At 36.6% G+C, this 24,642-nt stretch overlaps 1 protein-coding gene across 5 annotated transcripts in view; it reads right to left on the bottom strand.

The window, feature by feature from the left end:
- SUPT3H (SPT3 homolog, SAGA and STAGA complex component) overlaps positions 1-24,642 on the bottom strand; it is a 266,847-nt gene that overhangs the window by 119,632 nt on the left and 122,573 nt on the right. For all 5 annotated transcript variants that reach the window (XM_030448348.1, XM_030448350.1, XM_030448345.1 and 2 more), the window contains exon 3: positions 10,000-10,084. In XM_030448348.1, coding sequence (XP_030304208.1) covers positions 10,000-10,084 — 85 coding nt within the window. The remainder of the gene's footprint in view (positions 1-9,999; positions 10,085-24,642) is intronic.

Raw genomic sequence — 24,642 nt, 5'->3', positions numbered from 1 at the left:
AAATTGTCACTGCTGTCTGGTTTGCTGAGAAGGCAGGTAGTAGGAGCACAGGAAACTTAAAACACATATGACTTGGCGAAGAAATGCAACTTTTTGGTGCACCTGTTGGAAAAGTCATGAAAAGAAAATGGGAAGAATGGTCAAATCAAGGACAAGTTAACTGCAGTTTCTCTGCATAAATATTTTTCCCTTTCCTATAAAACCTGACAGTAAAACACAAAGATTCATTGATACTTTCAGAATTTTGTGTGGCCACATCTAAATATCTTATTTTATAAGGTGAAAATTCTTCAGTTAATGACCAGCAAAATCTCAAATATGAGTTAGAGTAACTTCTATTCTGTTAGTTGCTGTCTTCATCAGGAATGGGTTATAATCCAGACTTGGATTGCTCCACTTATTTGCAAGCCTGAGATAAAAGACCATTTGTGCTAATTTTTGTGTGGAAGTTATTTTCTGTACAATCAAGGACTGCACTGCCATCACCACTCCTATCAGGCAGAACTCGTGGCTGGAAGATAAAAGAACACAGAAATAAAAACCGTTGACATCTCCCACAATTAAATAAATACTGATCTAAGGGCTTCTGCTGTTATCACTGTTTTTCTTGGCCAGTGACACCTACAGAGACAAAAGAGTTGTATTTGCCAAAACTAAGGCACTTAAATTTTAGGAAAACAGAGTTCACGGCACTTCAAGAAGTAAAATGGGCTTTGCCAAGTTTTTCATGAGTTGTGTACTATTTCTGTTTCCAATGTGAAATCTTTCTGAATTATGGCAACACACTTTTGTCTTCAGTTTTCTTTTGTGGAAGATGTTGACAAAGGTGAACTTTGGTATCGACAGTTATCTATTAATAACAAAGTGCAGTATTAGAAGCTCAAGACTGCTGAACACTAGGTGTCAGTGTAAGAAATGGAAAAATATCAAAAACCTGTTGTTTCCAATCAGGTGGATTAGCTAAGAAACCAGAACCAGCTGTAACCACATTTCCTTGTAACTGTGTAACACTGTTAACAAGCCAATCTTCCCCAAAAAAGTTATTCTGAAACTATCAGGTTTGCTTGAAATCAGATAAGGTGATTTAAAAACTACAATGAATTTGCTCCCTTACACGCTCTGAGATGACCTTTAAGGTTTATGAGTTACACTTAACAACCATGCAGAATTTAACAGCACTCTTTTTTTCACCTCAGATATCCATAAATCAGTTTGTCTTTCACAACTTGAAGTTTGTAGAGTTTTGTTTGACATAATCTATGAAAAACTAGATATCAAAAAATACAGCTACTGCTGAAAGTCACAGAGGTAAGATGTCTCTCACTTCACTCAAGAAGTTCAGATTTTAAATGGATAGTCAGAATATTAGATAACTACTTTAGAAGATGAAAAGTCACATCCTAGAAGTGCCCATTTATCTCCCTGGACACAAAAGATGATCTCTCATCATTATCTCAGGTATAGAAAAATATATTCATTTGCCTTTACATTTGTTCAGGTGAATCCACTCAGGATCTCAGAGGAAAAGCAGAGGAAAGGTTATCCTCCACCAGGCATTGACAGTTAAAACATTTGGACAAATATTTGAAACAAAGCAAGTAAGATGATACAGATAATAATTAAAACTTCACTGTTTTTTGTTTTTTTTTTTGTTTTTTTTTTGATTATGGAACTGATTTCAAAGATATACAGGTACTTTTGAAAGTTAAGTTCAGGCCCAACTTCCTAATCAAATATCTGTGTGTTTCACACTATTGATAAATTTCAGATGCTTTTAATTTAGTTAACTACTTACTTCCAGAATCAAATTATTACATGAGATGAGTCTTAGTATGCAGATACAGACTTTTAAATGTTTATGTACTTAAAACACTCAATTTATATCATGTAAAAAAGTTAAAGCAAGATACTCTGAATATCACTTTCCCACTTGATTGCTGAAGCATGGGATGTAATAATAATTTTTCACAGACAGAAAGATTCTTCAGCATTACAATCCAGATAAATGATTTGCAACTTTTCCAGCTACATGAAAAACACTCTTGCCTGATTATTCATAAATGCTTTCAATAAAAAAGACTGGAAAGAAAAAAACACTGACAAAATACTGATTTACCAGAGTGCATCATCTTGTGTAATAAAAATCTAACGATTATTCTGCAGCTTCTTAACTTTTTCATTTGTTCTTTTCTGAAGAGAAAACATCTAGAATTCCATAGAGATCCAGAAAAATGTTAAGTGACATCAATGTAAGTAGCCAATACATCCTGGACATTGTGCATCTGCATATTGAATGTCCCAGTTCATTACAGCTTACCTAGATTTCAATAGCTATTACCCTATGCTATAATCCTGACAGAGGCTCTCAAAATTAGAGGATGTATTTGTATGTTGGAAACTGAAGCTGGCATCAGCTTATTAGTTGATTCACAAAAGCCCCACATGCCAAGGTAATTGAGTACACATACACTTAAGAATGCCACAGATTCCAAAGCCCCCATGAGTGAAATTTCATACTTACTGAATTCCTCTCACTCAACAGCCTAAACAGGAATCTGATGTGCTAAGGGTGGAAAACACAGACTTGAACATATAGACTCCTATTTATGCATATATGCACAACACACATAAATCTATGTCACTGTTCTTCAAGGCCAAAAAACTGATAGAGAAAATCAGGAAATAATAATGGGATTACAGCTGCCTGCATGACCTTCAGTCTTTATATTTTACACTCAATACAAGACAATCTTTGATCACATTGCTTCTTCCATTTAATCCAGTCGATGGTTTGTATTGTTTCCTTCACCACTGAACACGTTGCTTTAAGTATGTAGATATAATTATTCATTTAATAGAATTTTAAAATCATCAGGTTGGAAAAGACCTTTAAATTCATCAAGTCCAATCATTAACCTAGTACACTGCCAAGTCCACCACTGAACCATGGTCCTGAGCATCACAACTGCTTCTTTGAAATACCTCCTTTATTTTATTTGGGGTTTTTTAGGGCTCTTTACAATAGTATGTTAGTTTTTCCACTTTTTATATCAGTGAAGTCCATTGCCACTGGATGCTGAGGAGCATTTTTGCATGACAAGGCAAAGAGCAGCAGCTCTGTCTCATAGCATGCGTTTGCAGAAAGATCCATGGGAAAGAAAACATCTGACCAAGTCCATCCCTTTCTCATCTTAAGGGAAATCAGAGAGTCCAGAATACTTGACTGAGACTGTCTCCTGAAGTAGATTTTGTCCTTTAAAATAAATACATCTGAATACAGTGAACAAGTAGCAGCTAACATTAGAGTAGAACACTCAGGATGCACTCCCTTTTCATATAAATTACCAGTGAAAAAAAGGGCAGACTTCATCAAAAGACAGACAAATAACTTCACTGTTTCTCATTTAAATTTTCCATACAATGTCTCCTTCAGAAGACAGCTTACAGATCTCTAATACAGTACAGCTGAAATATGGTCCATTTCCTCAACTAAACAAATGTCAAGTGCTTGCCAATCAAAAAATATTATAAAACTAAAATACAGTTATTTATTTATTTATTTATTTTTAACAAGAAAATGAGTCTGATGTGAGCCTTTATAAACCAGGGTTGTCTTCAGCCACAAATGACAGACACAGTCACCAAGCTGAGTATAGGAGTAACAGCACCTGATCTCTGTAGAATGCCAGGGTAAGGGTTGAGTCTATACACATTTTTTCACTGCAAAAAAAGAGAATATGTACTCAGTGTGATCAAACCTACTCTATGTTATTCTGTTAATTGAACGAAAAAGTGTTTTTGATAAACAGTCCTTACTTTTAGAGTTGCACAATAATCTATCAGAAAATCAAACATTACAAATAATCGATTTTGAATGAATGTCAAAGATAATGTTATTTCTATTAAAAAAACAAACAAACCAACCCCCCCCCAAAAAACAAACAAACAACAAAAAAAAACCCAACAAAACACAAAGAAAAGGAAAAAAAAAGAAACTTAACTCCCACCAATGCAGTAACATAGTATAAACATTGAACAGATTTAAGTGATGTAAATGCACAGGGAATAATTACTTGAGAAAATCCATTCTCTTCTTTTCCATCTCATAGGGGAAATGCTGAAAAATGCACAGTGCTGGTACCCAGTGAAGTTGTTCTACTACAGATGTATTTTCCACTTTGATTTGTCTCAGGGCAGGTGTGCCATGTGCTTGCCACAAACGCACGCGTGTTGTTTAATTTACTCTACAGAAGGAAGAGAATCAATGGTCAAAGGGTTTTTCCCAGATGGTTTTTGTGAACTCCTTTATCCCATCCGTGTAAACACACAGTGTGTTCCGGTTTGCTGGGTTGTATATAGACCCCATGACTTAGTACAAAGTCTGAATGTTTTGTTAGCCAGAAGATTGTTTCCATCCTGTGATTCATTAGGTCCCTCTGGTACCCTCGACTTCCTTTATTCTGTACAATCACAAATTATACTAGTTTGTCTTATTTTGATAACCCTTCTAATTAATGTCCTGCACAGGAAACTTTGTAACTGTTTTAATATAGACTCATAAAACAAGGACTTTTCCTGTTACTTGTGATAGTTGAGACCAAGAGTGAACAGTGCTTCACACTGCTTGTTATCAGCAAGTGATTTCTTAATTTCTGTTAATAAACGAGCTGGTTTCAATTCTTTAATTTTTAATAGGAATGTCAGAAACTCTAAAATTATGTATATAAATGTGTACAAGTCTCTGAGTTCAGAAAGGCAGTAAACAAAGCTGGAACTTTACAATTTCAGATGAGTATAGAGGTTACATAAATCAAAATGACTACTCCAGTTTGTGAACAAATAAAAAGTGTGATTTGGTTTAAAAAAACAAAAACAAACCTGTCAGAGAAGGCTGTAAACAACCAAGAAAACTTAGTCCTTGTGTCTTTTTAAATCCTCATTTTTCCTGCTGCACTCTCCCACTCCTGTCATCTATTTCTCTGGATGGGCAAGTGAAGATGAGTTTTCCCTCCTCTCATTTTAAACTGCAAAATGTGGTTAAACCTGAACATATAAAGCTGGGAAGTGAAGAAAACTCACCACATTTATCAAGAAAATGCACAGCCCTCTGAAAACTCAGAATCCAAGATGACTGTAATTAAGTACTTAGCATTTTGCATCATTAACCCTACCCTGATGTTTGCCTCTCTATTTTCACCATTCCTTTTCCTAGTTGTGGCAAATGACTGCTTAGTCTTTAAGTCCCTACTATTAAAAGCAGTTTACAGGATTTATTGTGGACTTACTCAGGACTTCACATACTGCTGAATATCTGCATCTCACTGTAAGTATTCTACCTATGGATGACTGCCACAATTTAAAATAATCTACTTATTAGAGTATAGATAATTCACCTGCTGACCTACCTTCTGTGCTTTGGTTGAGACAAAGGACTGGTTCTGAACTAACTATATTATCTGTGCAACAGGCAAATAGTTTCCAGTAGTAATAAACCAGAACAAAAAATAAAATTATCTATGTGTATACACAAAGTGTTCACATATGCATTAACATAACATAAAACCCAAATCAGGCTCCTACAAAGGAAGCAAGAGTGGAGTAAGTATTAGGGAACAGCACAAATTGTATGAAATTAAATTCTTGCAGAGAAAGATAAAAGTAAGTGATTAAAAACCCCAACCCAACAGATATTATGTATAACATGCTTCTGAGCAACCAGAGGTCCTTTAAGTTGACACGACTGCATTTTTAAAACTACAAACGAGTCTCTTTGATTTCTCTCAGTTGACATCAATTGCAGAGATCAGAGTCCATCTTCTAGCAGACACACATTAGCTGACAGGCAGTAAACCACAACTCTGTTAACATGAATTCTATCATTCATGACAGCCTCCAAAACGATTTAGCACTGTTCACAAAGGATTCCACTGGAGAAAATTAAAAGAAAGGATGCAGTCCAAGGCTGTTGTGATGTGCTGTGGCCTTTCCTTTAAAGAGCCAGTCCTGGTAAGATAAGGTTACTTACCAGCAGTGAGGGTCTTCTGGGCTCTGCTGTTTATAAGCACATCTTTGTATCTTTGCTGTGCAGATGTTTTATTTTTCATATTCCCTTGCTGAGCTCTACATTACTGCTAAAATTTCTTTTGCTTTGTACAGGCAAATCTAATCTCTTCCCAATTTGATACCCCAGAAACAAAATTTAAAGAACTGAGGTCCAGACCTGCTGTTAAAAATTTGGTGAAAGCAGTATCAGTACCACTACCATCATGTTCAGCATGCCTAGGGAGTAAGTGGCTGGTAGTTCATTCTGATAATAACTATTCATTTGATACTTTCTCAGCACAAGGAAGGTAACTCCTTAGGAGCCTTTTTGCTTTAAGTAGCACATCATGATCTTACTGCCTACCAGCCTTAGAACATGACAGCTGGAGCAGAAACATGGAACTATGGCCCTACCAAGAGAAGACACTAAGACATCTTTAGTCTAACAGACATTTTCTTATCATCCAGTCCAGCATGACAAAAATTCTGGACAAAGATGGTGCAGGTGAGGAGAGACCTTTCCTCTTCCTTGAATATTACATTAAACAATTTCCAGATGCTTGTATATCAGTTTATATGCAACACCTCAGCTACTTTGATGCTGAACTTCTCAACAGTGTTTGAATTACAAAGAAAATTTTCTAGTCCGTTTTTCTTAGTCACAGCCTCTTTTTCCTGACAAAGTGCTGAATAATACTGATTTGTCCTAAATCAGAATATTTTGACTTCCCTTTTGAAGGGTTTAAGTAGATATCACATCTATTATAATCTTCAAAATCTCCCTATTCTAAATGCAGATTGTACTGAATATGTTAAGAGGTCTCATTCCACCTCAAACTGCAAGCAATTTAAAGGCTTGTCCCCTTCTGATTAGCATGGTTTTGCATTCTCTGTTGAACATTGCTGTAGGCACAATTTTCCTTTTAACAGACATTCTATATATTTGTGCTTAGCCATATGTCTTAGCACACATTAGTAAATACAGTTCTAGGGGTAACATTAAGGCATCTATAAATACATATTAATCAGTTACTAACAAATATCAGTCAACATTGAATTTGATTTCAATGTGCATTCATTGTGGTCTTCAAGAACATTATGCCTGACCAAATCCACACAAACCTTTCTCATTCTAGGGTGGGATTTTTTATTGTTTTATATTGCTATATATGCAAATAACTAAACATCTATGAGAAAAAACCTTCCATCTCATGCTAACATTCTGACAGAGACCGGATGGAATTTATCTTTCAACTTTTATGTCTGCCTCCTAAATATTCAAATCCTAGCCATCTGTCAAATGAAATCTTTATTAGTCAGCTGAGAAATTCCTCAAGAGATTCATCTCATCTAACTCACAAACTGATTTTAGGGTGATAAGAATCATCCTCTGGAGATGCTCATTTCCTTTTACACATCAGTACCTACTTCCAGCAGAATTTCACTTAACGTAAAGCAGCGAACATACTATTTAAAATACACAAAGAAAACCCGTCATAAAACGTTATGCAGACATTAAAACGTCTACTTTTCAAGAATTTGACATGTTAGAGCAGTCATTTACTGTAGCAGCTGGACCACATGAAGTATCTGGTTGTTTAAAGCAGTGACCGTATAAATCTGTCCAAACCAGATGCTGATTTAATAGGGTTCAGATCAACTTTGAAAATAGGATGCTAGAACTACAAGCCTGTGAGATATCACAAGTTAACCAATCATAGCTAACCACACTAGCAAATTATTTTTAAATTCACAAGCTCAGACCTGGCATTAATCAACAAGCGTGAGCTATTCTTACAAAGGTTCACTCTGAAATAAGTAAGCAATGTGCCACCTTTATTGCCAGCATAAAAGTAATTTCTACAGTTTAGCCTTATACAGGTATTATGGATGGCAAAGAAAACATGAATTTTGAGAAGAAACCACTAAATTACAAAATGAGAACTGTGCAGTCCATTAACATGAGTAATATGACAAAACTCAGGTAGTATGCAATAAATTTACAGCTGCAGTCAGTTTCAGTTACAAAACCAGCCTTTTTTTCTTGTACTGGATATATATGGACACCTACATCTAAAGTGAAAATTTAATGTAACTACATAGTAACAGATCAATAAGGATGTGCAGTTATAAAGGATGATAAATGTGCAAAAATCCCTATCAGAACTCAGCAGCATGTAAAAAGCTCTTGATTTAAGAGTTCCGGCATGCGAGTGTCAGAGGTCAAAGCAATGAGCTATTAAAGATACTTTTGCTTCCTCAGAAATAAAGTGCTGTCTTGTGCTGAGAGGGGAAAGGTTAGAAAAGCTGTTTATCTGCAGCTCATTTCCCATTCTTCCTTCTGTCAGGAAACCATACGTGCTGCTACACCCCACACAGGGCTCACCCGGGGTCATGGGCATTCCCCAAGTAAGACTGAAGAGCCCAGACCACAAGGCTGCAGGTTGCACCTTCTCAAAATGCATCTTGGATGTAAAGCTCAGCTCTGCTGAGCCTCAGTGGGATGTAAAAGCACAGGCTCTTCACCACGTGAACAGTGAAGCCTCAGCCATCAGTTTGCACAAATTAAGGGGGTCATGACAAAATGAAAATATTATTTGTAATACTTAGAGCTAGGACATGAATTACAAATACATGCCCAGAGCAGCACATTTAATCTCAGAGAGAAAATAGAGATTATACCTCCCACAGAAGACACCAGGCACGTTTGGGACAGACCAAGAGGAGCATGAAAAGGAAAGGAACCACAACACAGAGTCATCACCACACTGCAGAGACCTGGATACACTGCTGGGTTTCAGAGGTATGAGCAGAAAGAAATTACCCAGCTGGAAGGGACCCCAAAGTGTTTGCTGCAATGCAGAAAGCCACTGAAGAGTTGGTGGATTGAGTGCAAAGCTGAAGGAAAGCACCTGTCAGCAGGCAAACAGTGGGCAGGAGAGGTTTATTTATATTACATTTTAATTTAAAATATTTTAATGTAACAATATTACATATATGAATATATAAAAATATATACATATATACATTTATTATAGGTGGTCTGCCCCACTCAAAGTTTTCTCAGCTTACAAAAGCTTTTAAGTTTAGTTAATTTAGTAGCAGAACCTAGCTTGAAACTTAAAAAGCATTCTGACTTGCAGCTCATGGTTCTAGCTGATCCAGACACCCATCATAGGTAACTATTAATTATAATATGTATTAGTGTTATTTACATACATTAGTGCCATATAATGTCCATACCCTGATGTGTTCTTCATTTCATTTGAATAATCACTACTCTAAAAAAAAAAATCTGTTATGTCTCTGAAGCTACAGGTTACATGTAAGAATTTACCTTCCTGTAAAAAATGTCAGAAAGCAGATTCACACCATGGAGTAAAATACCATTGTTGATTCCTTAAGAGACACTGTTGAACTTCAATTAAAACTGTGGAGAGGTTCAAATTCACAACTGAGAGATGAGATTCGCAACAGCCTCATTTCTATAATAATTCCATTTGCTTTCAATAAGGAAAAATATGCAATACTTTTCCATTATTTTTTGGCGGAAATAGCAACATTAAGGAGTAAGAATATTGGAATATAAATATAAGAAAATAACGCACGAACAGAGATACTAGAACATAAAAAAATAGCAATGAAGTCTTCAGATGAATGGCCATTTTTTTCTGAATTTTTTCACAAAAAAAAAAAAAAAAAATCAGCCTTATTCCCAAGGTTGGGAGGAGTTGCAGACATCACACAAATACATTATATATAACCATAAGCATCTGTACACTCCCTATTGGTAAAACTAAGTGTGACTTCTACAGATTAAGGCCAGAATATCACCCTCAGTTTCTGTGTTTTGTTTCTAAAAGCAGAACAACCTGTTATTAGTCACTTGATCACAAAAATGTTGTATTGTTTCAAGGAGTTTTAGAGTGAATACTTTTTTATCAGTTACATTCTTACCAAATTTATCAGCTGCGTGTGGACAATATCTTCCACCAGTATTGCAGTTTCATGGAGTGGCCGGCGAGCATCTCCTAAGGAAAACCTGAAAGAGAGTTTTATTGCAGTTATAAAAATGAGTTAAAAAGAAATGAAGTACGTTGTCTGCTTAAAAATAAAAAAAAAATATGAATAACAACACCAAGCTTAATAAACCTGTATGTATAGAAATGGATCCCTCTGTGGTGTAAGGAGTATAAAGCAAAGTTAGATGATTAAAGGAACAGAAGAGCTGCAAGAATGTGTATTGGAGTTAATGCTGAGAAAAATTGAGGAAAAAGAAAAGAAAAAGCTTATAGGAACATTTGAAAAAAAGAGTAGACAAAGCTGTAGTGTATCTACTACTAGGAGTAATTCTGTATTTGTATTCCCTCTCACTTATGAAACAACTACTTTAAAATGCAAAATGCTAACATATTTTATTTCAAATCTAAATGCTAATGCTAAGATATGGAAGAAACTCCTAGGAATTATGGGTAAACATTTTTATGCAAAATAATATATGAGAGGCTCTTAAAGTATCAACTGCAAGATAGACGACAGGAGGCCATTCACAATGTAACAGTGTTGGCATTACTTCTCAAACAAAAGGCTATGTCATTGCAACAGGGGTCATTAAATGAGAAATTGTGGTGATGGGGTTTTTCAAGGTGTTATCTTCTCTAAGAAATACCAGACGTTGCTCTCTGCACCTGCCTTAACTGTGAGCCATCCTAAAGCTGGGATTGCTCCTTTGATCTGGGATGGGTAGTGGCCATCATCAGCCTATTAGAAAAGACTGTAGATGCTGCAGAAAATTTGAATGCCAGACCTTAATTTTGTAGCACCACTGTAGTGGAGCCTGAGCATTTCCCATACAGTGCCTCAAAAGCCCTATGAAATCATTCATCTGAAATTGGGATGATGGGCTGTGGCTCCAGGTCCAGACAGGGCAGAGGGGAATTTAATTTGAAGTGGAGCTGCATCTCTCAGTCAGAAGAAATTAGCTCAGACCTGGTACACTGTATCTGGATTTCAGGACCTTAAAACAGGCAAAATATTTTAGAAGTAAAATCATCCAACAATGGAAGTGTCATGAAAGCAAAGGGATTAATGAAATCAAAGTCATTAACTATTCCAAAGGCTTAGTGGCTACTCTACTTTTGGTAACTCTGCATCTGACTTTTAGCTAAAATAGTTTTACAATTTAAAGCTGTTAACTGGTCTTAAATAAGTCTCAAAATGTTCTCAATGGGGCCCAACACCAGATTGCTGAAAGTAACTTGTAATTACATTAACATCAAAACAAAAAACAACACTATCAAGTCTTGCATTTCTAAAAAAATGTCCTTCTCATCCTAAACCTGAATATTTAAAATAAGAATACTTGTACATGAAATAATCTAGTAGTAATTACATAGTACAGGCAAAAAAATTATTTATAGGCAAGATTAAAATCTTCATAGGTGAGTGAATATATCAGCTATTTCCTTACAAAAGTATTAATCTTTCCTGTGATAAAATAAACCAATATTTTATCTATAAACAACTTAGGACTTTTATAGTAGGACTTTTTTATTCATCTAATAAAGAAATTATACCCAGTATTCTTTACACAGAATTTGAAATTCTAATGATATTAAATTTCAGCTTTTTTTTTTTGTCTAAAAGAGCACAACAAGAACTATTGAGGCATTATCTGAGCAAACCCCACTGTGCTATACTAGTCATAGCATGAGAAAATTACACTCTAATTCTTCAATATCATGTCTCTCATGTTGAGACTATCAGCATCTTAAATAGATGGTAATTTTTTTTATACGGTGTTTTACCCATATCTCTGAAGTGAGAACAACTCAAATAATCTTTTCTCTATTATACAGGAGTGTGCATGTCCATGAATTATAATGTCAGATACTTTCTAGGGCTACAAGCACAGCACATCAGTCCAGATCCTATTAAAGATTTCATAAGCAGTAAATATCTGGATATTATATAGGAAATACACATAACAATTGCAATATTTACTACCATATTACACTGGAGTGTAAAACAATATTAAAAACACCACAAATTAAAACTGTTGCTTCTGTAGGACAAAATTTAAGGCACATAAGTAAATTAACAGGAAAATGTACATATTTTTCCTGATTTTTTTGGCACACATGCTGATTTTTGGCACACGAGGTATATCAAACCAAAGAGAATCCAGTTACCAATTATCCAGTTTATTTAGGTCTAAGCCTTAAAATTCAAAATAAAACAAACATGTGAAAGAGCAGAGCAGTAAATCCCTGGTTATCAGCACTATCATCTTGAGGATAACAGATTTTGCTCACTGCTGTGCTGATAAGCATTCCAAATACACAAATGTAAGGTTGTTGGATTATTTTTCTGGAGACAGATGCTGCTTCTAGTTGAGATGTCCTCCCTGTCTACATATAGAAGTGTCTGTCACAAGTAAATATCAAGTCCCTAAATGGCACGTGAAGCAGGGGAGATGAAATCACGATGCAGAACCTTGACCTGAGTGAGTTATAAGATATTTTTGCTGCATTCTGATGCAAAAAGATACATTAGAGTTGATGCTGAACCGTGGCAGAGAGATATATAAAATCAACTGATATATAAAATCAACAGAGAAAACCAAGTTCCAGGTACACCTTCTTTCTTCCTCCCTTCCTTACACTATTTCTACCTTCAAAAGCTATTTCTATCTCAATTTGCCTTCACTGTTTTCCCACATAATTTCTGCCAACATCTTTCCCACACACAGAGAACCAGATACTGGCACAGTGGTTTCAGCAAGAAGCACAAACCACCACACCTACCCACAGCCACTTCCTTTCCCTTTGCAATGGATATGGGATTTTCTTAGACAGGAAAAATTGTAAAGCTTTGAGACTTGTTAATGGTATTTGTACAGCATTTTTTGCCTCTCTTGACATGAGCTCTAGATTCTAACACAGTTATAGGATATTATTCTTTAAGATATCAAACAATAACTTTTGATATCCCTTTCTGCTCCAGAGGTAATAATTACAATTGCACAAGCAACTAAAAGTAGTAAAAATCTTCCGTTTTCTTTTTCACTTTTGCCATTGTGCTTATGCATAGCAGAATTAACACTAAACCAAGAATCAAGGGGCTCAGATTTTTGCCAAGCTGCTGTATAAGAGGTAGGTTAAAAACCAAAGGAAAATCCTAAAAAACCACAAAAGAAAACCAAAATTTGGTGCCCTTGCTTCTGGGAACTGAAACTGAACTTGATGTTTTAATATAACTTACTAATTTCACTTCATGTGTACTTTGCTTTTAATAGTTCATTAGAGAGTCTTTTACAGAACCTTCCATTCCCTAGAAGTATAAATAAGTGTTCCAATGAAACATAAAAAAAGTTCTGAAAATAAAAAAAAGCTGTTTCCCCACAGGTAAATACTAAAGAGGAATTATATCAAAATATCATCAGTGTATCAAACCAGTAAAATGATATGGAAGACTGTCTTGATAATAGAAGCATCTACCCATTAGACATGTCATACAATAATGAAACCTTCTCAGAAGACTTAAATTCAAAGGTTTATCTGTTTTAAGCAAACCTTTTGACAAAGGGGTGATCAACTTACTCAGATTTTCACAGGATTAAAATAGCAGCGTGGAGACAAAAAAGACTGCTGCAGCTCTTCTTAGTGTTTACTTTTCTAGTTTATTAAGGTTCCTCTAATGATATTTCCAGGGTCATCAAAAGGGGTAAATGTCCAAGCCACTAAATGTCTACATGAAGTACCACGTGTGAACACACACACGTACTTGGTATGTGCTGAGGTGCAACAGCTCCCCATGGTGCAGGGACCTCCATTTGTAAGAACCTCAAAATGTTGAGCAGTGACAGAAATAGATAAAGCACTTTCTTTGCTACATTTCTTGGGGTTTTAAACGCCTGTGAAAGGTATTGGCACAGCACAGGCTTCCTTCAAAACCCCTCGATGCAGAGCTCTCCAGGTGGCCAGACCACCAGGAGAGAAGACTGTGGAGACAGAAAGCTGCTGCAATCTCCCATCCTCCACAGCCTTGAAAAGCTCTCTTGGCCAGAAAGGAAGTATAACCAGGGTGGCTGGGAGTGCACAGAGCTAGAATAAATAGTTTCCCTTACTGGGGCTTCTACTGAGTTCATACCATAACAAAGCTTCCCCAGCTCATGTGGAATTTATCACCTTGAATAAATTTGATGAATCTAGCCTAGGAAAAGTATACAAGCGGTGAGGTAGGCCAGTGAGAAATATGTATTTTTTCTTTTCTAGAAATCCCTAGTAGTTTTCCTTTTCTTTTTCTACATGAAGGACTTGTAGCAGCAGACATGGGACTTTCAGACTTGAACAAGTTTTTTTATGGGCCTGAAGAGCTCACACAGAGCAAGCAGATAATTCTCTCCTTGGCATGGAGATATTTATTTGCTCCTGCCCACTACTGGGGTGGGACTGTGGGTTACAGAGTCTGGGTGCCTGCAGTGTCAGCAATGAAAGAATCACAGAAAATTAGGGGTTGGGAAGGACCTAGAAAGATCATTGAGTCCAATCCTCCTGCCAGAGCAGGGTCAGCTAAAGGAGGTAACATAGGAATGCATCCAGGTGGGTTTTGAATGTCTCCATAGAAAGAAACTCCACAACTTCCCTGGGCAGTCTGTGCCAGTGTTCTGTCACCTACACATTAAAACAAATTTTTCCTGATGTTTATATGGCACCTCCTATGCTCAAGTTTATGTCCACTGCCTCTTGTCCTATCATTGGGCATAACTGAGAAGAGCCTGGAATCATCCACCTAGCTCTCTCCTTTTACATATTTATAAACATTTATGAGGTCACCCCTCATTCTCCTCTTCTCCAAGATGAAAAGCCCCAGCTCCCTCACCTTTTACTCATTAGGGAGATGTTCCACTCCATCATCTTGGAGGCTCTGCGCTGGACTCTCTCAAGAATTTCCCTGTCCTTCATCAACTGAGGGCCCAGAACTGGACACAATATTCCAGATGTGGCCTCACCAGGGCAGAATAGAGGGGGAGGAGGACCTCTCTCAAACCTACTAACCACCCCCCTTCAAATGCACCCCAGGATGCCATTGGCCTTCTTGGCCACAAGGACACATTGCTGGCTCATGGTCATCCTTCCATCCACCAGCACCGCCAGGTCCCTTTCCCTTTCACTGCTCTCCAAGAACTCAGTCCCCAACCTGTACTGTTTCTTAGGGTTGTTCCTACCCAGATGTAAGTTTACATTTAAAGAGACCTGAGTGAGTGCACATTGTCTGTGGAAGTAGAGCCCATGAGCAGGAGAATTTTGGGACACATATCAAGGTGGTTATAAAGCTGGGTTGGATAGCGAAGGGTCTGTGAGTTGGCTCCTGGAGGGCCCAGGAGGTTCAGACCAGATGCTGTGGGGCCTGGGGTTTGTCCAGTAGACCCATTTGAGTGTGTGTCTCTCTCTGAGTGAGGACTGAAGCTCTCCAGCATTGAATGACTGAGCTGGAGGCTACTAGATTCAGGAATTCCTAACACAGGACATGTGTTGAAGTCCAAGTGAGTCAGACTAGGTGTGTTTGTGAAGGTCAAAAGGAATCAAAAGGAGCTTAGAAGGGTTTTCAGACAACACGTAATGGGAACCCAGAGACCAGACTTAACTCACACATAGACAATAACTTGCTGACATCTGACCCTGGCTGGCTGATTCCCATCTAATGTTTTTATCCAAACAACCAAGCAGAGTATGATGAAGGTGTAAGTGCTCACCACACAGACAACCAGGTAATGCACCATTACAAATCTAAAGCCAGGCAAGGATCCTATAAAATCACAGAGGAAAAATCAACTGCTAAAATATATTTGTACTGGATAACATCTGGGCTCATGTCTCACTATTGTAAGAATATACATTAAATTTCTTTTCTGTCAGCTGTTTGGCCAGAATGTATTTAGAGTATGAAGTTAATTCATTCTTAGAGCTATTCCATACTATAAGCAAGTGTCCTCCTTAATATATGAATCATTTGAGACCTGACAGCCAGGTGGTGACAAAGAAAATCAGTTTAACAGAACAGAGCACGAGAACATGTAAAAAACTTAAGAGAAATCCAAATATCAGAAGCCCAAGCACTGCAAATCACTACAAATCAAAAACAATAAAAACTGGAAAATCAGTAATACAATATGTTGGAGTAATTCACCTTGCTGTTGACTCTGAATACAAAGATAAAAATACTGAGATCCAGTTCTTTAGATGACAAAAAATTAAGAAACTACAGGTTGCTTTCTGATGAGCATGGAAATGAACCTGCCATTGCAACAGAAGTCCTAGAGAAAATAAGATGATGGTACCTTTCACAAAGTCTCAAAAGTTAAAGCTAGCATTTCTCCCTCCAGTTTGTTTGCCACAGCTACTGCTGAACAAATTAGGCAGAAGTAGAGCCTGAAAGGAAAGAGATGACTGGTGCCAAACCAGAAAACTGATTAGACACACACACAGGAGAGTGCATGTACAGAGAGTGAAAGAGAAAAGAAAACAAAAAATCTGAGTGGAAGAATTTGCTCGAAGTTAGAAGGGACAATTTTAATACAGAAATTACAAAAATTAGGGTTATTTTATATTTTGTTTTTCTGCCAAGACCTTCAGTGGCAAAACTTGGAAGAAAGTAGTAGCATTTTGCAAGAAGCAATTAGTGGAGATTCAGATTGGAACATCAGCATTCACCCTAAAGTGGTTTTAAAAACCTCATGTGGCAACCTCTAAATAACCTGCCTGCACTTCACACCATCATAGCTCCAGGGCTCCTTAACTCCAACTGCTGTGCCCAGGTTACAGCCCCAGCAAGCAGCTCACCCAGTCTGGGCAAGGCCAAGGTCAACTGCACCCTGTGGACTGAGAAATGGTCAGGAGAACCACACTGAGCAGTCATTTGGTCTATCAGGAGAAATGGATCCAAGGGGACAGGTAATTTCTTCATGACTTATTACTTGTTGGAAACATTTACCACCATCCTGACTGAATCTGCTCTCTGCACCAAGGGGAGTTGTCCTAAATGTGAAGAGGAAACCAGAAATGCTGATCTAAGTGGTCTCACAGTTTTTGCACTGCATATGCTCTATAATCAAGCAAAGTCTACACTAACACATTGGCAAATACAGCTTTTCCCTAATACAGGGCTGGTGTAAACTTACCAAGAGGTTACACAAAGCCTGTTACAGAAAAATACTAACAAAGTTAGGATCCAAGTTACACAAAGACAGAGGATACAGATTTCTCCTCACAGAAAGAAGAGCTGAAAAAGTAGATTAATTATATGGTAGGTCTTCTGTCCCCAGTTCTTCTGGTGTGGCCTGCCCTAGGTTATCCTACCTTGGCAGGGGGATCAGGCTAGATATCTCTAGAGGTCCCTTCCAACCCCTAACCTTCTGGGATTCTATGAATTAATGGAAAGTTAAACAATTCCCATAATGAATTAATGGAAAGCTAAACAATTCCCTATTTCAAGCAGTTCTCACCAGAGGACATCCGAAACCATAAAGTATGTATTCTTCTACATACATTAAAAGTAAACTGTAGGAGTGGGAGCACTCTCCAGTGTCCAAATCTGGGTACTTCCTTCTGTCTATGACAAACCACATGGTTCCATCAACTACTCCAGACTTTTACATTACTAATCTCCCTGAGGCTGAACTATCTGGAGTTGATGGAGAGATGTGGATGAACACAAAAGTGCATACATCTCAGGCACTCAAGTCGGTGTCTTAATCCCACTCAAAATCCTGTATTTTTAACACCTGTGCCACTGTTTGAAAATGGTCCCATCTGCTAACCCTGCTCCTATCTAAATAAACATCACTGACACAAGACTAGAACTTGGTTGTACATATACAGCTGCACAGAGTAGGTAACTTGCATATCAAAATAGATGTAGGTGAGTAGGCAGATAACTGGCTATATAGCATTCAGCTAACTGGAAAATAGCTGTTACATTATTTTGCATGTGCAGTTAATTGCTATTGACTTTGAAGTCTCTTCCAGCATTGCCTCTGCTACCAGCTCTCTTCTCTCTGTCTATCCCATCCTATCTCATAGCACTCAGGTAGTATTACTGTATCTCATAGTACTTGGAAGTGTTATCAATACCTTCTCTGATCCCTGAAGGGATATCATGCATTTTCTTAGACTTTCACTTTTCTAGACCACATTTTCTTGTCTAATAACTGAGGAATGTATCTCACAACCCTGATGATGAGAACAGAAGTGACTCCCCACTCTCCTGTGAAGTCAAGAGAAGCTATAGGAAGTAACTAAAATTAATCAATCACTATCTTCTTATTCAACAAGTGGAGATGTTGTATTCACTTGTTTAAATACTGTAATGCTAACTCTAATAATTTGGTTATTAAATTATTGAATCAATACTAAAAGGAACTCATCTTAAGGAAAATGCTTTTTCCAAAATATATATGGCAGCAAAAAGAGCAAGCACAGGAAGAAACAGCAATGTCAGCCTAAAAGATGGTGTTTTTTTCAGTATAAATTTAAGCCTTGATGATGCCTGCAGATATTGGATAGGGATAAACAAGAAGAGAAACATTACATAATACCATTTAATTATTCAGAAGTATAAAGTGACAAGTAAAGGGATAAAACTTAGAAAAGGAATATTTAGAGCAAACAGAGAAGGAAAATACCTGAAAACACCAGTAACCTTCTCAGAAGGAACAGAAGTTTCACTGCTGGAAATACCGAAAACTGACCTAAACACAGAACCCTGGGGTCTTGTGATGTTAAACAATTAAAAGAAATCTTGATTAGGTGACTAAAAATACTTAAAAATTAGATTGATGCATTTGAAAATGGTACATCACCTGTAGTTGCAGACTGCAGATGATTTTTGGACCTGTGTATCTGGAGTCTGAAATAAACTTCACTGATGCTTATAGTTATTAAAATGCTAAAAGCAGGGCTAGACTTCATAAATAATAATTATTTTGAGCTTATTGAAAACATACTAATGCTTATCCAGTGGTCCTCACTACAGACACTTCTCAGTTTCTATGGTGGAAAGCAACACCCAAAGGTATCAGTCAAGCTCACTGCCCCACTGAGGTAAGATCTAAACAAGGCAAGACCTTTGTAAGAGCAACTTTGTTTACCTGCAAGTGGAATTTGTTTGTTTACAACATGAGTTTTCAAATGGTAAGGTCTGCCAGACTAGAGGATTAACGATGTCTTCACATATTGCTAAATGAGAAGTCCCCATTCTTCTCACATAAAGACAAACCCTGTCCTCAGTGACGCCACCATAAATCAAGAATAACACCAAATCCTCAGGGAATGAATTTCTGAGATGCTGAAGTCTCCCAGCTCCATGGGGGGTCACTCTGTTTTGATTCCTGAAAATGTTTTTTTTTCTTAAACATGAACATTCTGAATCATACTGTTAAGCGTAGACCAAATTGTTTTAATAACCAAAAAAATACCCTAATTTTCCTTCTGTTCATGTTTAATTTAATACACTGCAACATATGAAGTAAGAAATCTGTACCCAATTTCTTCCTTAATAAATTCATACTTGTACCAGGAAAATTATTATGTTGCAGGACAGAAGAGGAAAAGAAAGGGAAAAATTTAAGATACCACCACAATGCTACTGTTACTCTATGAAGAAAGGAAGGGACATATGGAGATACCTAGTCCAGTCCTTGTGCTCAAAGAATTTTGCTGTGTCCACCTGGTTTTGAGTATTTCCAAGGATGGATACTCCACAAACCTTCTGCACAGCTTGTTCACACATCTGACCACCCTTGCAGTAAAATAAAAAATGTTCTTTCCTTTTGTTTAAGTAGAATTTCCTGTATTTCCATCTGTGCTCGTTGCCTCCTGTCATTGCCCACCACTGAAAAAAGCCTGGATCTGTCCTCTTTACCACCTGCCCTCAGTTATTTATAGCTGTTGGTAAGATCTCCCTGAGCCTTCTCTTCTCCAGGCTAAATAGTTCCAGCTCTCTCAAGCCTCTCCACATTTTAGAGATGCTCCAGTCTCTTAATCCTCTTAGTGGTCCTTCAACTGGACTTGCTCCAGTATAGCCATGTCTCTCCTGTACTGGGGAATCCAGAAATGGACCCAGCATTCCAGGTGGGTCTCACCAGTGCCAAGCAAAGGAGAAAGCAGCATGATTTGTCATTCCCTTTTGTGGAACTACATCAAATTCCTGTCAGCCCATTTTCTCTAGCCTCTTGAGGTCCCTCTGAATGGTAGCACACACAGCTGGTCTGTCAATAGCTTCTCACAGTTTTTTATCATCAACAAACTCCCTAGTCAGTAATAAGACATTATATAGTATTGACCACAGGATCAATCCCTGGGGTACCTGGCCTCCAGATGGACCTCATACTCCTGATACCAAACCTTTGAACCCAGTCCTTCAGTCTGTCTCAGTGTCCATCTATTTATCTATTTAACTGCTTGCTAAAGTAAACAACATTCATTGTTCTTCCCTCAGCATCAGTCATTTCATCACATAAGGTTGCTCACACATGATTTCCCCTTTATAAATCCATGCCGAAAACTCCAAATCATCATTTTATCCTTAACGGGCTCAGAAATGATTTCTAGGATGATTTGTACAGGGATCAAGGTGAAGACGACTGCTCTGCCATTCCCCTGATCTTCCTTGTTGTGTTTTGCAGACAGAAATGGCATTTGTTTCCTTCCACTCCTCAGCAACATGATTAAGACATGAAAAATGAACTCATGTATACAAAAGCACAACTTAGAAAATGCATTTGAGTAAACAGCTTTTGAATACTTTTCCTTCCCCGTGCTCTGTTCCTTCATAAACTGCCAAGATGCAAAAATGTTGTCAATGTTGATGCAAGATGCTGTAAAGCTCTACTTCCAAACTATTTATAGGCACTTCTCTTTCAGGGTGAATATGCCTAAATCCCACCAAAATCTAATTTTCTAAGTTTTGCTAAAAGCTCTGTAGAGTAATCCTTCTACATATGGTTTCACTGAAGTACCTCGGTTACTCTGTGTAAACTGTTGTAAGTACAATCCTCATGAGCTGAGAATGAATGTGATTTTATAAAGTTGAGTAAATGACACAATATGGTCAGATATGTTATATAGGTGCTTTAAAAAAAGCAAACAAAAAAAAAAACAACAACAACAAAACAGCTGACTTCAGTCTGATTTGTTTGTTGTTTTTGTTTTGGACTATCTTTTCCTTTTTTTCTTATCCTACTGTAAACACTTTCTAACTGCTGAAAATCAGCAGATTTACCCCAGCAGAAAGCTGTGGTGAGAAGCCTTTTCAGTACCATTGTATCATAATCAGAACACACCAAACCCTAAAAGTTATGTGTCTTAAACATAAATTAATTCTAAAAATCCTTATGACTGGCAAAAGAAAAAGATATAATTCATTCCAGTTGTATAACATAATATGTTCCATTTGCTCATTCACAAAGAGTTTCAGTTTTTCAGGAAATAAATGAGACAACTGTCCTTCTAGACTATGCAAACTGGACTATGATCAGTCATTTCTGCTCTAGGAAAAAGTTCATCTCAACAATACGCCCAAACACAAATGGAATTCAACAAAGCCCAGAGAGATGAATTTTCAGGCTGCTCTCATGAGGACAGGGCGAAAAAGTGATGAGGAGAGCAGGAAGTCAAAACATCGTTTCACTGTATATATACATTATAAGTGTTAACCAAATGTGGAAATCCCTAGCTATTTTAAATCCAGATTAAAACCACAAGACAATTTAAACTAATCCACAAGATACAAAATATAAATGAAGATGAATGTGTTATGCTAATTTTAAAAGAAATAATATTATTCTTTTTATATTCTCCAAAATGTCAAGACCGTTATTCATTGTTTTAAAAGTTCACATCCCAACTTTATGAATGAGATTTTGTTGGGTTAAATTATATCCACTTCTGAAATAATACACTTCCTTATCAGATGGTAACACATTTTATAACATCAGCTTTTTTATTTTACTACTCCTCCTGAAATCAGCGCCTGGAGAAGGGAAGCAACTTGTCCACTGTTGGGTCTGTAGGAAAAAAAACACCAGTTTTTCCCATTTACCTCCCACTGCCAAGTGGTAATAAGTGCTCTGACAAATCAGGCTTTGCAAGTTAGATTTATTTTCTTAGTAAATTTGCAAATTAGATTTAAATTTAAAGGTAAAACAGAACTAAACGAGAAGTCCACCTATGCATGTAGAGAGCTGTATTCTCACTTATCAACTTATGTTGATATGACTGACATGTTACTCATGTCAGATAGATGTTTCAGTACTCATTATAATAATAGGGTGAAATATAAAGAAATGTTAAACATAACCTGTCTCAAAGATATGGAAATATTTGAGCATTTCAAATCTCAGCATTTCTCTCAAAAACTGTAAAGCTTCACCATGAAATTAACATTATATATATAAATATCTTTAGCCATTATATTTTATTAACAAAATTGTTGTAAAATACTTAATTTGACTTCTGGGTCATGAATGGACACCAGATCACAGCTTGGAAATCTTTTCTTTAAATTAAAGTTAACAACTTACGGGTAAGGCAGTTCATGCCTTCTACAAGTAATGAAGCACCACAGCCCCTCAGTTACCAAAAATCAAACCCACTCTGAACTGTTGCAGTAGTTACCTTGTGTTATCAGTGAACCTGTGAGTCAAAAATAGAACTAGAAATAGAAATTTCCCTCTTGGGTGCAGATAAAATATGGCCACTGAGAAGAAAAAACACACAACAATTAATATATACAATTAAAGTATAATTCTTTTGAATAGTTGGGTTTAAATTAGAAAGCACTGAAAACACCATTCCTCTCACTTTTTCTGAAAGTAAAAATTTTTCTGTAAGATACACACCAATTTCACTGAAAAAGACAGATTTCAAATACATTTTATTTCAGAAATCAAACTATACTCCTTCCTGGAGTGAGAAACTGGAAGTTCTGTGATAAAATCTTTTTCTGGAAAGTCAGCACAATTTCATATCAATGGTGTGCTCTTTTTCCTGCTTTCAAATGGATTACTTAAATGTTTTAAAATGTTATAACCCACAATAATCTGTTCCAGGCACCAGCGAAAAGGAAGAAAAAAATTACAGAAGTCAAGATGTCGCCTGGAAGCACTTTATGGCAAACATTATAAAGATAACACAGAGCAGAGAAGCTCTGGCTCAATCCATTATAAATACCCCATTCTTCTTAAAATCACAAAAATGTATTTATAGTAAAGAACTTGTACAGGCTTTTTTCCTCAGAAGACTTCATTTAAGTACAATTTGGCAGAATTTTTGGAACAAGAAAAGAAGAGTATTATAAAATATTGATGTTTTACAGTCACCCTAGTCTTGATCTACTTACTAGAAAAACAAAAGCAAGGACTCTGGATGATGACCACATCCGCGTCGACTAATTACACTTTAGTTTTTCATTTTGTCCCCAATGTGTTTTCTACCAGTTATACTGAGACAATTAGTCTCACTTAGACAATTAATGCCTCATTAAAAACACAAGTTATTTTTCTCATTCTACAGCTAACATAATATACTGTTCAAGGAAATATATAGGATTTTTTCAAAACAAAAATCAAAACACCACCACAAAAAAACTCAGACCCCCCCCTGTCCCCAAAAGACAAACTCAAAATCCCAAGGGTGAAAATATATTCCTGAAAACACAAACTATATCTCAAACCTCTATTTTACTATGTGCCCAAATGACAGTATAGTTTCCTTCTCTTTTACCACAAGGCCCTCCTAAGACTAAGGGACAGGGTATACACAGAACCTACAGGCTACAGACCCCCTTGGGTACTGAAATTATTAAACACTTTGGGTGCAAAGATAATCAAAAGATAAGAAACAGCCTTCTTAGATTTCACAAAATAAATTGTTTGCTTTTTTCCAATGAAAAGTGGAAAGATGGAAAGAGAAGATTGGAATATCTGGACTTGAGAAAGATATTCTCATAAGTAAATTAGAGATGATATACAAGCCCTGAAAAGTCTTAACTTAAAAACTAAATTTTAAAAAATATGAAAAATATTTACCAGTGAAGGAAGCATGTTCAGAATTAATAAAAATGTACTAACTATTTAATAATAACATAATAAAAACATTACAAAGAAGGATCTGAAGTTATAGTGCAGTATGTGTAAGTGATGATTCAAGAATAAAAGACAGAATAGAGGGACAAATAGCACTCTGGTGGGGCTCACCACACCATCACATGAAAAAAATGCATAGTTAATGATTTCACTTTATTGATGGTAGTTCAACAGGTGTCAGTATAAAGGATGAGCTGTCATCCACTCAAATTTACCTATTAAAAAAATTCTTTTCCAACCTTTTGAAATAAAAAAATAGGCAAACGTGAGCTGTGCTCATTCAGGTGAAATGTGCACGACCACTGCTGTTTATTGACAAGCATTTAGATTTAAATAATTGGCAATTTGGAGAGATGTTAGTAAAAATTTTTAGTTAGACTGATTTAATATCTTAATATGGAATTATAATTTAAATTTACAAATTTCAGGTTCTACAAGTAGGGAAAAAACTACTA

This window comes from Calypte anna, chromosome 3, assembly GCF_003957555.1.
Source record: "Calypte anna isolate BGI_N300 chromosome 3, bCalAnn1_v1.p, whole genome shotgun sequence".
Lineage (NCBI taxonomy): Eukaryota > Metazoa > Chordata > Aves > Apodiformes > Trochilidae > Calypte > Calypte anna.
This window is presented reverse-complemented; position numbering and strand designations above follow the sequence as displayed.